At 40.8% G+C, this 17,514-nt stretch overlaps 1 protein-coding gene across 1 annotated transcript; it reads left to right on the forward strand.

The window, feature by feature from the left end:
* Window positions 1-14,016: 14,016 nt before the first annotated feature.
* LOC127232654 (cyclin-G2-like) lies at window positions 14,017-14,856 on the forward strand. The gene has a single exon (XM_051198818.1). It carries the CDS (start codon window positions 14,094-14,096, stop codon window positions 14,673-14,675), a length of 582 nt encoding a protein of 193 aa, XP_051054775.1. The 5' UTR covers window positions 14,017-14,093; the 3' UTR covers window positions 14,676-14,856.
* Window positions 14,857-17,514: the final 2,658 nt, after the last annotated feature.

Raw genomic sequence — 17,514 nt, forward strand, 5'->3', positions numbered from 1 at the left:
AGACATAAACAGCAGGCTACCTGGACAGTCACCCAAAGTCTCACAGCAGCATAGGGGCAGCCATCTTTGGCTAAGGCCTAGAGTATCTGACTGACCAACAAGAAACAGGGAGATAGAAAGGCTGGCTGAGGTGGGGGAGGTTCTTTACCCAAGAGTCCATTAACTGAGGAGAGAATGAATTCCAGAGGAGTGACATCAGTGCCCAACATTTTCTCGGGAATAGCTTGGTGCTGTCAGGAGCAAAAAAAAGAGATGATAGAAGATGTCATTCTGTATATATGTTTCTCTTACTGATTAATGAATAAAGCCCTGTTGGCCAATAGGGAAGCAAGATAGGATACAGGGAGGATTCTGGGAGATGTAGTACAGAGGAGTCAAGATGTAGGACATGAGAAGTCTGGACCCTCTCTCCAGTAAGATAAGACCATGTGGAAACACTTAAATTGATAGAAATGGTTTAATATTTAAGATAGAGTTAGCCAATAAGATGCTCTAGCCATTGGCCAACAGCTTTACAACTAAATACAGCTTCTCTGTGTGTTATTTTGGGACTGATGCGGCTCTGGGACCAGGCTTGTGGGAAAGTGCACATAACAGAGCATTCATTTTGTGTATTTATGGATCAAGCAAATATTAATTTGAATGCTAGGGTGCTGTTCATAGTATCTCCCATGGAGTAATAAAAAGGCAAAGAAGATTCTCACTCTTAGGAACCTCATGCTCTTAGGTTCATCATATCCTGGGATGAATTTACTGTCTTCCCCACCTGCAGCCTATCACCTCCACTGGCCCCATCTCGGGCAATGACACATAGTGGTCCTACCCAAGAACATGGAAATCAGCTTTGAATTCTTTTCCCCCATATCTTACTTCCCCATCAGATCCTCAAGCCTGTTCAATTCTCTTAGATTACCTCTTGATTTCACACTGGCCCAGGCCACTGCCTCTCACCTGATAAGGCAGTGGCTTCCTAACTGGCCCCTGCTCCAGCTTTCCCTTGCAGCATCTCACCAGGGTGCTGTCTAGCTGAAGGCCTTAGGAGGCTCGGCAGTGCTTTTGGGTGTGTAGGGCCAGGTACCGGCCACTCCCCTTGGCATGCCACCTCTTGCCTTTCTTGCCTCCTATATCCTGCTCCCATCCCACTAAGTTCCAGCACATTGAGCTTGTATACTTCACTCCAAGTGCTATTCTTCCTTTCCCCTTCATGAGGCCTGTTCCCACCTTAACCACATTACTCTAACCCTTCATGTCCCAGCCTAAGTGGTCATTTCTTCCCATGTGCATGCTTATTCCTTCTCTGCACCCTCACTACTTTGTTTTTGACTCTTCTCTGACATATTTAACCATCATTCCTTCTGTCTAAAAATATGGACACATCAAGCTTGGCAGGTATACACACCCACCCACACCTCCTATACATGAACAATTGAAATTTTATTTAGAGTGCATTTGTTATTGGTCTCAAATCTGTTTAAATCCTTTGTACTTGTTCTTATTACATGAAACTTAATTAAATATTCCCTAATTCTTAAAAACAGTTCCTGGGGGCTGGAAAGATGGCTCAGTAGTTAACCGCAGATGTGTTGCTCTTTCAGAGGCTCTGAGGTTGATTCCCAGCACCCACATGGTGGCTCACAACTGCCTGTAACTATAGCTCCACAGAGAGTCCACTCTTCTAGCTTCCACGGGCACCTTCAGTTAAATTCACATACACATACAAATAAAAATAAATATTAAAAGTGGCTTCTGGTTTTGTTTGCTTCCTGTGTAGCCCAGGCTGGCCTCTAGTCGGCAGTTCTTCTCCCCCATCTCTGTCTTGCCTGGCTCTGTTGTCTTTATTAAAACCAAACTGAATTCTTCTCCAAGACCTGATGAGACAGAGCCACTGAAGATTCTTGTGGTTGATGAAGGTGTGGTGATGAAGCCAAGTGGGGAAAAGCAAGTCATAAAAATGGAGAACTAGTGGGACATGGAGGCACACAGCTTTAGTCACAGCACAGAGGAGGCAGAGGCAGGTCTCTGAGTTGGAGGCCATCCTGGTCTACATAGCAAATTCCAGGCCAGTCAGGGCCACATAAGGAAAGACTCTTTCTTAAAACAAAAACACAAAACAAAACAAACATATAAAAACAAAAAAACTGGAAGGGTCATTAATTTAGGTAGTTTTCCAAGTGAAGAAGGAGAGGAAGAAGAAGAAAGAATGCTAAATACCTACTGTTTGCCTGTCTATAAATAAGTAAATAAATATAAATAATGTAACTGAAAATCACTGTATGTTTGATTTATGCCAGAAAGCTAATACAGCAAATACTGGTAAATGTACAAGTGTTTAAGTTATCCCCTTATATTACAATTTTATGAACATTCAGTTAAACCTTTCTGAGCTAACCATTCAACATATTAACCAAGCCAGTTCCTGGGTCCCTACTCTTCAGAGAAGAAGGCCTTTGCCATGTGTCAGGAAGCTCTCTCGCTCAGCTCCCTGACCCCTTTTACTTCACACTTTTTTTTTTTTTTTTTTTTTTTTTTTTTGCCACCCTTGACTGAAGGGGACATTATTTAAAGATAAATTCACAGATGGTAACTGTATTGCTGATCAGGTCTTGATTCTCTTAGAATACAGAATACAGTCTGTCCTTGTTGGGACATCCAAGAGCTTTTGACATCTACTCCTGCCTTATTTCTCCAGCCTCACTTTCTGCTTTCACCAGGACAGTTTCATCTCTTTAGCTGTATTGATCCTTTTATGTTGTCAATAACATGTCACAGCCCAAGTGACTTATAAAGAACAGGTTTATTTTGGTTTTCAGTTCTGGTCCAAAGCCTTGGTGGTTACATGCGATAATGGTTTTCTTGCTAGCAGATTCAAGAGGCACTGTAGGACACCCCACATAAAGATACTTTTCTACACATGGATGTTTGCCTATACATCAATGTACATGCATGTGATGTGTGTGAGCACATACAAGTGAATGCTGACCTTTCCCCCCTAGTGATGGTTTAGATGAGAAATATTTCCATAAACTTATGTATTTGAACACTTGGTCCCCAACTCATAGTGATGTTTAGGGATGACGTGCAACTTTTAGGACGAGGAGTCTTGCTGGGGGAAGTATATCACAAGGGGCAGGCTTTGAGAGTTTATAACACCACCTCAGTTCCAGTTTGATCTCTCCATTTCTCGATGTGCTGATGCAATATGATCAGGGAGCCTTTTGCTTTGTTACTGCTACCATGCTGTCTCTACCATTACGGACTCTAACCCTCTGGTCTATAAACCAAAATAAAACCTTTTTTTAAAGTTGCTTCTGCTTATGATATTTTATCACAACAGCAAAAAAGTAACTAATGTGAAAGTTGGTTCCAGAAATGGGGAATTGCTTGTGAGAAACCTGACTGTGTTTGTTATTGTTTTGTTTTGTCTTGTCTTGTTTTGAGGGATGTGGAAGACTTTGGAACTTCAGATAGGAAGAACCATTAAATGCTGCAAGCAGAATTTAACATGCCATTCTAGTAGGATCCTGGAAGACAGTAGTGCTCAGACTACTGGGGACTGCAGAGGCCTGACTCAAGAAGTTCCAGAGAAAACAAAGACTGTATTATGAACTAGGACTCAAGCGTCTGGCAAAGAATCTAGCTTCCTTCTGCCTGTATCGTAAGAACTAGCCTGGGGCTAAACTTTAAAGAAATAAACGAGTTTCTTTGGCAGAGGAAATTTTAAGCCAGAATAACATTGAGTCCTTGGAATGGTTATTACTGATAACTCACGTAGGTCTACGATGAAAAAAGAGCAAGTAGGACACAAAGAAATTTTTTTACAATGCACAATTTGGAGAGAAAAAGAGCACTAAGAAGATTAATATAGTCAAGGCAAGTGAGGAAAGAGAGAATGTAATTGTTAAGGAGATTGGTACCACTAAGGAGAGGCCACTAGTTCTTTCCTGGAACAATGGGACGAGTACCCTCAGGGCAAGACTCTATCCAGGGAAGCTTTCAACTTGTGAAAGGAGAATTCAAAAGAGTTGCTTTCTCCTAGAAAACATTTGCTTCAACACATGAAAGTTGCTGCTAATATAGTCAAAGGGAGTGATGGCCCATCTTAAGTTGGCAGCCATACTTATATCAACCATGGGATACTAACAAATGCAAAAGTAAAGGAGCCATGGATCCTTCTTCCACGGTTTCAGAGAATCACTAAGGCCAAGAAATATGTGGCTGGGATGGAATCTATGTGAGACCTTGAAAGGCCAATTTGTGAAGCTGTAAAATGAAGCCTTGGTTGAAGCAGAGATCCCCCAGATGTTAGAGATGTCAGAGCTGTAAGATATTTATAAAAGAGAGCTATATGCAGAGAGTAGGACAAGGTCAAAAGAGAGAGAGATTGCAGGCAGTAAAGCCTGAGGAAACAGCAATCTAAGCTCTTTGAAACTAAAGTCCCAGACATTAGACATAGAGAGCTACAGGATTTGGTATATGCCCTGCTGAGTGTCAATCTTGCTTTGGCCCAGTATCCCCCAACTATGCCTCCTTCCTTCTCCCTTTAACTGAAAAGTATATTATGTGTCATTATATGTTGGAAGTATGCAATTTGTTTTGTTTTTGTTTTTAGAAGGTCACAGTAAAGAGATTGCCTTGAGTTTCAAAAGAGATTTTGAACTTTTAATGAAGGTTTGAAATTGCTGACTATCCTGGAGACTTTGAAAATTGGACTAAATACACTGTACATTATGATATGGGCATGAGCCTATGAGAACCATGGACTGATATGTGGTAGTTTGAATGAAAAATGTCCCCCATGCATTGTACTTGGTTCCCTGTTGGTGGCAATCTTTGGGAAGGTTATGAAGCTGATAGAAGATGCTGCAGGCTTGCTGGAGCAAGAAAATCAAGGAGGAAATGTAGTCTGTCAGCTCCTTGCACCTGCTGCCATGCCTCCCTGCCATGCTGAGTTTTACCTTCTGGAGCCATAAACCAAAATCAATGCTTTTATCTATAAGTTGCTTTTGGTCATGGTATTTTTTTTTTATTACAGCAACAAAAGCAACTAATAACGTCTTCCTTGGTACCTAGACTGTTTGACACTACAACCAACAATGCACATGTTACAATTTTCCATATCTTTAACAACATCTGCTTTTTTTTTCTTCAAATAATAAACATCACCTCATTGTGGTTTTAGTCTGCATTATATATCTTCTTTGGACAATGTCTGTTTGAGTCCTTTCTTTATGTCTAAAGGATGAATTTAGAACCTCAAAATATTAGGAAAGAGATTTGTCATTGAGCTATGACTCCAGAACCCACTCTACTCATTTTTTAAATCAAGAGTTTGTTGTTATTGAGAAACAAACTCCCTCACACCCTTTTTGGCATAAAAAAGGAGTGTTATTTGCATATTCAGGATATTGAACTCATAAAAGATGTGATTTGAAAATATTTCCCCCTATTCTATGGGGTTTCCTTTACTACAACAACTTCTCCTTCTTCTTCTCCTCCTCCTCCTTCTCTTCCTCTTCTTTAGCCACAGGGTATGTTTTACTGTGTTCACAGTGAAGCTTAAGGCTCAAGTCCAATGGAGATGATGAAGCGAGGAATCTCTAGTCTAGGATTTTTGGACATTTCATTCCTCTTAGCCTGCTCAATCATCCCTGTGGTTGGCAGGATTTTCTCCTGTATCCTTTCCTCTTCAACTGACCTAACTGAAGCTAGGAATTCTCCCATGTTTGACTTGTCTGAAATTTTCTTAAAAGGATCTATGGCATCTTGCTCTGAGCCCAGGCTCTTGGTGCTACACTCTTATTGCAAGAGAATTTGTTGTTGTTGTTTTGGTTTTATGTTGAGGCAGTGTATCTCAGTGCAGATTACATTGGTCTTGGACTTGAGGTCTTCCTGCTTCAGCCTCCCAAGTGTTTGGAACTGTGCCACCATGTCTAGCCAAATAATTTTCTTTGAAGCACAAAAGTGTTTGATATTGAAGGAGTATTTAATTTTTTGTTTTATTCTTTTGATGTCACATCCAAGAAATCATCACACCCCAAGTTTAAGCAAAGATCTGTAGACAATGTTAAGATTTGGGAAATGATGGTGAGACTTTTATCTAGAATCAGGATAAAGAAAGCCCCTTTCTTCTAGGCAGGTACCTGGGGGAGAAAAGACAACACTTGTGCAGGGCAGTGAACTCTATGAACTTCAATACCACCTTGCTGACCTGCCAAGTAGGAGATGCTCACCACCACCAGAGAGAACAATCTGAAAGGATTGTAACACACACACACACACACACACACACACACACACACACACGACTCAAAGAGCAAAGATTCAAATGCATAGAAAATAATACATGAAGAAAAAAGAAACAACTAAAGATGATATAAGTTAAATCATTACGCAAATATATAAAGGCTCCTGAACTGAGTGTTCCACCACAAGTTCATGCCCCAGCTCTAGTGATAAGGAGAGGACTTCTCCTCCCCCACTGAGCCCCAGGAAGACCTGAGTAACTTGTCATAGCTGCTCACCTCACAAGAACCTTTTGTACTGCCTAGGAAGGGTGAGAGAAAGGATGGGAAGAGGACCACACCTGAGTAGTAACTGTCAAAGTATGTCATGCATACTTTGACTGTGACTCTTTTTAATCTTATAAGCCTCTCCCTATCACCATGAAGGATGGCCACAGTCAAAGAGGAATGTTGGGAGGGAGAGGCAAGTCTGCACTGGCTAGGAATGGCCTTCTGAATGACTTCAGCAGCCTGGGAGCACAGCCAGATGAGGGAGAAAGGAGAGTCAGCTAGCCTGCACAGCCTCCTCAGTTGAAAACCAAAGATAAGAAATGTCCTTGTTCCAGAGTCACTGCCTTTCCTTCCATCAGCTTAGTGGCAGCTAAGTCATGACACCTCACCTAGAAATCACCATGCTTTCCAGTAGGAATGCAGAAAAACAAACAGAAAGGATAAGGACTCAGGAATATTGCAAGTCCATGAGGTTGATTCATTTTCAGCACAGGAAGAATCCTAGTGTGTACCTGGAAAAGGTTAAATAATACCACAGCAGAAGTTGTAAGCTGGTTAATGCTGGCTCCCCGCTGTGTCCTTCTTCCAGAGTCAGAATCCCTTTCCCCAGGAACCAACTGCCAGTTCTTAGCCTTTATCATCCTAAATTAGCAGAGCCAGGGGAGTGACTGTGGACAGAGCATAGACCGCATCATTATTCCCACAACCCCACAATACCAGGCAGCTCTCTTCCTCACATCCTACAAAGCCGGCCACCCATCCCATTGGTTGTGTGATAGTGGGCAAGTTCTGAGTCACCTCTTTCTTTTTTAATTGAACAAATGGTGATAAAATAGACACAATTTGTTGACTGAGTATTGATTTCTCATTATTTTTATTTTGTGTACATGGGTATTTCGCTTGCATGTATGTGCTCTCACTGTATATATGCAGAACCTGCAGATAGATGCCAGAAAAGCACATCAGATCCCCTAGAAATGAGCCATGAGGGTGCAGGTCCTCTGGAAGAGTGCTCTTAACCACAGAGCCATCTCCCCAGCCCCCTGGCTGGTTGCTTTCACATTTTCTGACCCCTTTTATTTTCATCACAGAAACTTAAGAGTGTAATGTATAGCTGCATGCTTCCTGTTGATATTAATGGTAGTAATGATTGCCAATAACTTACTGATCATTCACAGGACAGCAGAGGAACTTTCTATCTTTATCTGTTACTCCTCTTAGCAGTCTTATAGTACAATTTCACCATTAACAACTGTTTGCAAATGGGGAAACAGAGGCACCAGGAGTTAGGGTTTTCTCCAGGTCTCACAGTAAAGTAAGATGCAAGGTCAAGTCAGTCTGAATCTGACTCGAAAGCTTGTCTGCAACCAACAAGCTCTTCTTCCCTTCTCTCTTCTCTGTTTCTCCCAATCCCACATAATCTCTCATATTATCCTATGTTTACCTTGGGTTTCTGTTGCTGTTTGTTTTGTTTACAAGCCCCCCCCTCCCACACTCCCCCCGCCCCCTCCCACCTAGCTCCCGTCAGACAGCAATGCCTCTGCCCTAAATTCTTTCAGCATGATCCGTGGAACACATCAGAGCTCACTGACATGCTGGTTTGGTCCTGCCAGAGGTAGATGCAGATCTCTAAGTCTAGGTGAGGCCTGAGACACTTCATTTCTGTCACTTGTGAGGTAGTTGTGAGTGTTCTGCTGTCAGTCACTTGTTGAAGCCAGGATCCAGTAGATAGTCACACTCGTATATTTTATCACATGTATTAAGCAAAATACAGACAGTAATTATCTTTGACAACCCTTTTTTCTCTAGATGTTTCTATACTGTACATTTTTACTTAATGAAAATCCCCCCTACCTTTGTGTGTGTGTGTGCATTCTAGAATTCGTGCACCTATGTGTTCACACAAGTGTGTTGGAGAAACATGCTATACATGTACATGTGAAAGCCAGAGTTCAATGTTGGGCGTCTCCCTCTATTGCTCTCCTTTTTATTTTTTGAGATAGAGTCACTCCTGAAACAGCAGCTCTGTGACTAGATAGGTCAGCAAGCCACCAGCTGCCTTATACATGTTTGTTTGTTTGTTTGTTTGTTTGTTTGTCTATCTTTCTGTTAGGTGATTTTTTTCCCTCTAATTTACAGAGCTAATGAGTGGGAGTCCTTGAACTCAAATCCCAAACATTTAATTTTCTATTTTACTACAGCTACCCCATTGGTGAGAAAAAAATATTGTGTTGCATGTTGGGTCAAGGTGATAACAGGAAACCACTTTGTCCTTAGCAGATCTTGACAAGGCTCGGGTGTATTTGTCCACTGCTACCTTTAACTGATGGATCCAAGTATCTGCACATCTTTTTAAATGCATTACACATTAACTTATTTGCTTGTCAGGATATGTCATATATTTTAGAGAAGGAAATTGGGAAAAAGAGGAAGGGTAGGAAGAAGGAAGGGGGAGAGAGAGAGGGGAGAGGGAGGAAAGCAGACAGCACCCAGACTGAGACAGAATGTTGTAACACAAATTAAAAAAAGATACAGAGGTTGATATTGGGGTTCAAACTTCAAGTTGAATATCAGAAAAGCAAAGCAGCTGGCCACTATCTCTCAAGTCTAGCTCAGGCTGAAAGGGCTGATTCATACACCGGCTCTTCACCAAGTCTCAAACTGCTGCCTCTCCTTAGTGTGGCTGGAGAACAAATGCCTCTCTGAGACCTTGCTTCTGGCTTATACCCCTTCCCTAATGCTGGGATTAAAGGTGTGAGCTATAATTGAATAGATCTGGGAGGGCTTGAACTCATAGAAATCTCTCTACCTCTTTCTTAACCCTGAGTCCTAGGATTAAAGGTGTGTACCACTACCTCCTAACTTCTGGCTGCTGGGACTAAAGGTGTGTATCTGGCTTCTATAGTTTATGGCTGACTTTGCTTTTCTGAATCCTCAGTCAAGCTTTAATAATTCATAAATAATGTATCACTACAGAATGCAGTCTATAGAAAAGAATCTATCTGTACATCACTCTTACTCTCCTCGAACTTCTTGTAACAATGAGCCAAGATCACTGTCCTCAGCCACCGTTGTAGTCCTCTGGTTTCCACTCTCCACTAGTCTACCCACAAGAAATCTTCCAGCAGTGAGGGAACAAAATTATAAATAGGTGGTGACAAGGGGCCAGACACAGCTGTTGGCTTGGGAATTCTTTGGAACTTCAGGGAGAAATACATGCCTTCTAGCCAGAACCCTAAGACTATGTACTTTTTAAGTCAGTCCTCAGCTGGTGTGTCAACCTTCAGATCCCTTCACTACCTTCCTTTAATTCAAAGAATGCGTCATCTTCAGAATGCTCAGCTTCTGTACCCAACTCCCAGCCATGCCTGTGGATAGATGGCCGAGCTTGTCATCCTGCCCAATCCCAGCCATGAAACATGTGCCAGGAGCCACTTCCCCCAGAGAAGTGGTTCTCTATGAAGTCCCAATCTACACCACTATGATTGGATTTGAGGCCAACTCCATGAGATGGAGCCCAGGCCTGACACAGCTAGGGTGGCCAAGAACTGAGACTAGACAGGTTAAGGAGCTAGAGAAAAACCAAATACTATTGTTCTGCTAAAGGAACACTATCGCGGTTTAATAAGGATCAGGATAAACAATTAGGCCGAACAGATGTTTATTTAGGGAGAAATAACTCACAACATAGACAGGTGAACACCAACAAGTTAACAAGTTCCTGCTTTCAAGAATTCCTCCACATGTCCTCCTGTCCCCATGCAGCTCTCAAGAGAGCTCTCTCCCACCCTCCTCCGACCTAGTTCCCCAGGTCACTTCCGCCCCTGGCCCCACCCCCCAATGGGTGTGGTCAGTGCCGCAGAAGGAGACAAAGTGAATATCCCACTACAATTCCCCTTTTAGTCTAAAGAAAAGATTTAGGCTTTATACAAAACTATACAAAACAGTGAATAACAAGGGTGCTCTAAGAAAAGGAAAATCGAGAACAAAACGACCTACATATCTAGTCCTAGGATGAAGGCAAAATGGAGTTTACAACAGAGTTGTCCTAAGCTGGAAAACTTAGGTCTAGTACCTAATATATCCAACTAGAAAGAGAGAATAATAGTTGTGATAGTTTAATCTCCAACCTCATCAAGACCTGAGAAGGAAAATAACTATACTAGGGTAGACGGGAAGTATGGCTAGGCAACTTCCAAATGGTGTAGCGAGGAGAGAAACAGCAGGCTACCTGGACAGTCACCCAAGGTCTCACAGCAATGCTGGTACACCCAGTTTTGGCTAAGGCCAAGAGTACTTGACAGACCACAACAGCAGGGAAGTAGAATGGCTGTCTTACCCTGACTTGGCAAGGTCCAGCAGTCTTCTAAATTTGTCTCCTGCAAGCACATAGGACTGCATGTCCAAATCAGTGGTCAAGGTGGGGGCAATTCTTTGCCCAACAGGCCATTAGCTGAGGCGAGATTGAACTCCAGCAGGAGCAACAACAGTGTCCAACATATTTTCGGGAAAGTGCACGGTGCTGTCAGGAGCAACAGTGTCTCATGTCAACGGAGTACTAATATTAAAACATTTAAATGCCATGTTCTGCATGTCTATGAAGTGATTGAAGATTAAGATTCTATGTCTGACTAATCTCATAGGTAAAGGAAACATGAGTGAAGATAATCTGTACGACTCAGAAACTTAGCTAAAAAACTGAATGAAACTTCCCTGAGTAAGGCAGGGACAAATACCTAAACAATATAACTATGTACATATACATACATATAAATCCCTAAAATAGAGTTAGAGTAGAAATGTCTAGATAAGAGGTAGAATTACAAAGGGCAGCATGATAAATATCCTAAATTGTATCAATATACAAAACGTCTTGAATACAAGAAAAGTATACATACATAGACTATGGCAAGAATAAATGTGCATAAATTGTATCAATATATGAAATGTCTTGAACATAAGTAAAAGTATACATACATAAAATATGGTAAGAATAATGTTCATAAAACATCATAAGTAGAAAGATTTCACACAATATAACATAATATAATATAATATACAATTCTTCCAGGAAGGGAATATAAACTTAATTTTATATAGCTTACCACAAATAAGAATATATAACAATGTAAGCTGTACAATACTATTATCTCACTCTTACTCAATAATTCACAAGAAGACAGGCCAATCTACCTATATCACATCTAAACCATACTTTTCCCAACCATACCCTATTCCTGTCTAAATGATAAACCCAAGTCTAAGCATCACCTTCCATACTCAGCCCTAAGTAACTAAAACCAACCCAAAGAAGATGAATATTATCCCCAAACTCTAAGGGTAGGAAAGAGGTTACTTCCTGCTGAAATGGGATGATGATTGCTCCATGGGATCCTGTGGGAAGAAAATTTTTAGCAACCAAATTTCTCAACAGAACTGACTGTGACATATGTAGCTAGTCACTGTGTGACAGAAAATGCTTGACTGCTGTTCAATTTGAAACTCTGGCCAGGGTGTAATAAGAAGGTGCACCATTACAGCTAGCTAATCATGAGTTGTCTCAAACAAAACAGTCTTAAACCGGTTTTAGGGTGATGTTTGTAGTCCAGATGCATCAGGTTGAGTCAAGTGGAAATGACGACGTGGGGCCCCATCTTCTTTCTGGAAAGTTCAAAGATTGCTGTTAGGAATTGTTAGTATTCCTTGTGGAAAACTTAAACATTGATATTACAGTAAAATTTTTAAGTTTTTAAGGTATGCATTAGGAAAAGGCAACAATAAGCATTAAAATGTATATGAGAAAATTAGGATTTCATAGAGAAAATTGAGTATAAGCAAACAAGTCCCCAGATTTTGTTATCTTCTGCCTTACATCAATTGGCTTGTTGATTTAAGACAGAAACCATGAATTTAATCTTAACAACATGCTTGAATTTAAAGAAGGAAAGCCAATTCCAACTCCAAAGCCAGCATTGGTTTACATAAATTGGGACTATAGGAATACAAGATAGTAAAGAGAAATAGATTTCTGTATAGAAATAGTTTACTAGAATTAAATATTTTTACCATAAATCAGATTCCTCTTCATTAAGTGATTGTTTCTGGAGAGCTGTCTTCTCTTCTGTAGGTAACTACATGTTCAGTGTCTTTTGGCTGTTTGAAGATAGGTTTTCTCTGTTTTCCTGTAAGAACAAGAACATAACACTTCCCCTACCTTTGAGAGGTCTCTGCACATCTCATGGGACCTAATTTGTTGGATGACTTGTCATTTCTCTTCATTAAGATGTTTCTCTTGTTCAGCTCGGATCTTGATTAACTTAGATGGTATCCATAGTTTTTCTTCTCCTGTAGATACAAATGCAAAACCCCTACCCCAACGTAACACATATCCTGCTTTCCATTCTGAGGTCAGTACATCCTTGAAGTACACCGGCTGATTTAGTTCAGAATTTTTTCTATTGTTCAGTGTCTTTCTGTAGCTGTTTTTCCTTTTACATCAGCATTAAGAAAGTTTAATGTTAATAAAGCATTATGTAATCTGTGTTTGGGTGTCTTGGTTCCTCCTGCCTGTTTATGGAGCATTTCTTTTAAAGTACGATTGGATCTCTCAATCACTGCTTGTCCTGTAGGATTGTGTGGTATACCCGTTATGTTTTTTATGTTATAATATTCAAAAAACTGTTTCAATTTGCTGGAGACATATGCTGGACATTGTCAGTTTTTATTTGTGCAGGTATGCCCATAATGGCCATTACCTCTAATAGGTAATCAGCCTTTTTAGCGCTCAGAGCAGTAGCCCATTGAAACCCTGAAAATGTATCTATAGTATGATGCATGTATTTTAATTTTTCAAATTCTGCAAAGTGAAACACATCCATTTGCCATATTTCATTTCTATTTATACCTTTAGGGTTACTGCCTTTTGGTAAAGGAGTTTGGTTATAGAATGAACAAGTAGGACATTTTCTTACTATTTCCTTAGCTTGTTGCCAAGTGATAGGAAAATCCTTTCTTAAACCTTTGCTGTTCATATGGTGTTTCTTATGAAACTCGAGGCTTCTAGCATACTTCCTATTAATAACCAATCAATTTCATCATTGCTTTGTGCTAGAGGACCTGGCAGACCCGTATGGGATCTGATGTGTGTAATATATATAGGATGAGTCCTCTTTCTGATAGTATGTTGTAGCTGTATAAACAGTGAAGTTAATTCCTTATTGGCAGGAATAAATTCTGCAGTTTCAATGTGTAAGACGACTCTCTCTGCGTATTGAGAGTCAGTAACTATATTGAGGGGTTTTGTAAAATCCATAAGTACCATGAGAATGGCATACAATTCTGCCTTTTGTACAGAATTGTAAGGGCTTTGAACTACTTTACTTATTTTTCCTGATTTACATCCTGCCTTACCTGATTTGTTTGCATCAGTGTAGAATGTAGGAACTCCAGAAATAGGTGTTTTTCTTACAATGTGTGGAAGGATCCAAATCATTTTCTTAAGGGTTTCAGCTTCTCGGATTGTTGAACTTCTACCTGGAACAAAAACAGAGATTCCAACCTCAAGAAAAAGGGCTGAGCTTGATGGAGGCTACCCCAGAGAATGATAACACTTCATGTTCAAGACTGAAAAATGCCAAAGTACAAGATTTAAGAAGTTTAACTAACTTTTTTGGATCTTGCACTGAAACTTTTGTTCTGGCTGTCAATATTTTGGATAGATTCTTGGCTCTTATGAAGGTGAAGCCGAAGCATTTGCCTTGCATTGGAGTCTGCTGCTTTTTGTTGGGAGTTGGAATGGTGGAAGAAGAGTGCAACGCCCCACCCACTCATGATATGATCTGGATCAGTCAGTGTAAATGCACAGCTTCCGACATTGAACGCATGGAGAAGATAATCTCAGAGAAATTGCACTACGAGTTGGAAGCTACTACTGCCTTAAACTTTTTGCACTTATACCATGCAATTTTATTTTGTCATATTTCAGAAAGGAAGGAAACACTGAGCCTCCATAAGCTAGAAGCCCAACTGAAAGCTTGCAGCTGCCGGCTTGTCTTTTCAAAAGCAAAACCATCTGTATTAGCTCTGTGCCTTCTCAATTTGGAAGTAGAAACATTAAAATCTGTTGAATTGCTAGAAATCCTCCTTCTTGTAAAAAACATTTGAAGATCAGCTACTAGAAATTCTTTTATTGGAGGGAATTGGTTTCTAAATGCCTAGCAGAGTATTCTTTTCCTGAATGCTGCAAACCTGATCTGAAGAAGCTGGTTTGGATTGTCTCAAGGCACACAGCATAAAACCTGCACAACAGCTACGATAGTGTTCCAGAGCTGACCACCATCCCAGAGGGGGGTCAAGATGGAGAGTCTGAAGAAAAGAGAACCACCGTTTCTCCGCTCTCGGTAAGACCATGTGGAAATACATAGAAATGGGTTAATAATTAAGACAGAACTAGCTGATAAGAAACTAGTACCTGGCCAACAGCATTATATCAAATACAGAGTCTCTGTGTGTTATTTGGGGCTGGCGTGGAGGCAGGACAAGACCAGTCGGTGGACAAAAAAACCTTACTCCTTGCAGAACACTCCTTACAGAACACAGCAATAAAATGACTCCTAATGACATTCTGCTAAACTCATAGAGCAGTATCTCACTCAGCCATCACCAGAGAAGTTTCTTCCTGCAGTAGACAGGAATTAACACAGAGACCCACAACTGGACACTGAAGAGAGTAAGAGATTTGGAGCACTTGATCCTAACTGAAATGTTTTCAGCAAACCCTTCTTCCCAGGGCTCAGCAAATTATACAGAGGAGCAGGAAAGATGGTAAGAGCTAGAGGGGATGACTCCAAGGAAACAGTGCTCTTCAGGCACAATAAGATTGACATATGTATGAATTCACAGAGAACTGTGGCAACAAGCCCAGAGCTTATACAGGTTAAAGTGAGAGGGAGTTCCAGCACTAAGAGGGGGAAGTGGACACAGGCATCCACCCCCAACCAAGAACTATCTGCAAAAGAAAAGTTAGTTTTCTCCAGTGGAATTTCACCAAGTACATTAAGTTTCAGTATAGGCCCCATGCCCATTGATCAGCAAAAATCAAAATCAATGTTAATTTTGTAGACTTTTTGTCTCCTATTGCTTCATTTGGGCAATTTTTTTGTCTTCTTGGTCTTTTGTTTATATATTTTGGCTTCTACTACTTTTGTGATTTTGTTGGTGGGGTTGTGCTTATTTTAAGGGGTTTGGTTTTTTGTTTGTTTTTTAGAGAAAGAAAGAGCATGGAGTTATGTGAGTGGGAAGGTAGGAGGATCTGGAGCAGGTAGAGAGGGGAAGTGTAATCAGAAAATAATATATGAAAGAATTTTCTCAATATAAAAACAAATTGAACTCAGTGGGCCATTATTTTTAATGAAAAACTTTTAAAAAAGGACATGCACTTGAGACAGGGTAAGGGATGGATCTGAAAAACGTTAGGGAGAGTAGGGATATTATGATCTAAGTACATTGTAAGCATTATAAAATTTTCAAAGGCTTCAAATATATTTAAAAGTAAAGATGCATAAGATGCAATGGATTATTACTATAATTACAACACTAGTCAATCTAAGATGGTGTTTTACACTGAGGCTGAATCCAGGGTCCCAAGCATGCTAAGCATGAATTACACTGCTGAACTACACCACAGCCACTAGAATGCCTCTTGAGATAATTCTACAAAACAGAACATGATAAACTATAAAATAATTCGGTGTCTCCAAACAAACAAAAAGCAAAACAAAACAAGCAAACAAAACCCCAAACCATTCTGTGAAGTTCTGTCAGGAGAGACATAGACTACTGCATAACCAAGGTGCACCTCAGCAGTGCCCCACAGATACCAATCACTAGGGCCTTCAGCAGCTAGGTACTTTTTAAAAATGATTTTTAAAATTTAAATTAAAAGCAATCTTGTTTTACATGTCAATCCCAATTCCCTCTCCCTCCCCTCATCTTCTGCCCCCAACCAGGCCCCTATCCCATCCCCTTTCTGCTCCCCAGGGAGGGTGAGACCTTCCATGTGGGAACTTCAAAGTCTGTCATAACATTTGGAGCAGGGTCTAGGCCCTCCTTAATGTGTCCAGGCTGAGAAAGTATCCCTCTATGGGCTCCCAAAGTCCATTCGTATAGTAGGGATAAATACTGATCCACTACCAGAGGCCCCGTAGACTTCCAAGGCCTCCTAACTGACACCCACATTCAGGGGGTCTTGGTTGGTCCTATGTTTTCTAGCTATCAGTCTGGGATCCATGAGCTCCCCCTTGTTCAGGTCAGCTGTTTCTGTGGGTTTCTGCAACCTGGTCTTGACCCCTTTTCTCATCACTCCTCCCACTGTACAAATGGATTCCAGGAGATTGGCTCAGTGTTTAGCTGTGGGTGTCTGCTTCTGCTTCCATCAGCTACTGGATGAAGGCTCTAGGATGGCATATAAGGTAGTCATCAATCTCATTATCAGGGAAGGGCATTTAAAGTAGATTCTCCACTATTGCTTAGATTGTTAGTTTGGGTCACCTTGTAGATCTCTGGACATTTCCCTAGTGCCAGATTTCTCTTTAAACCTATAATGGCTCCCTCTATTATGGAATCTCTTTTCTTGCTCTTCTTTATTCTCCTCCTACCACACCCGACTCAATCTTCCTGCTCCCTCATGCCCTCCTCTCCCCTCCTCTTCTCCCCTTCTCTTTCTCTTAATTCCCTCTCCCATCCCTACCATGCTCCCAATTTGCTTGGGAGATCTTGTTCCTTTCCCCTTCTCTGGGGGACTCTGTATGTCTCTCTTAGGGTCTTTCTTGCTTCCTAACTTCTCTAGAGGTGTGGATTGTAGGTTGGTAATCATTTGCTCTATTCTAATATCCATGTATGAGTGAGTACATACCATGATTTTCTTTTTGTGACTGGGTTACGTCACTCAGGATGGTTTCTTCTAATTCCATCCATTTTCCTTAGAATTTAAAGATTCCATCCC

The sequence above is a fragment of the Phodopus roborovskii genome, unplaced genomic scaffold, assembly GCF_943737965.1.
Source record: "Phodopus roborovskii unplaced genomic scaffold, PHOROB, whole genome shotgun sequence".
Lineage (NCBI taxonomy): Eukaryota > Metazoa > Chordata > Mammalia > Rodentia > Cricetidae > Phodopus > Phodopus roborovskii.

What these genes read in the sequence shown, in the direction of transcription:
- LOC127232654 (XM_051198818.1), top strand. Translation starts at nt 14,094, where the DNA reads ATGGAGGCTACCCCAGAGAATGATAACACTTCATGTTCAAGACTGAAA.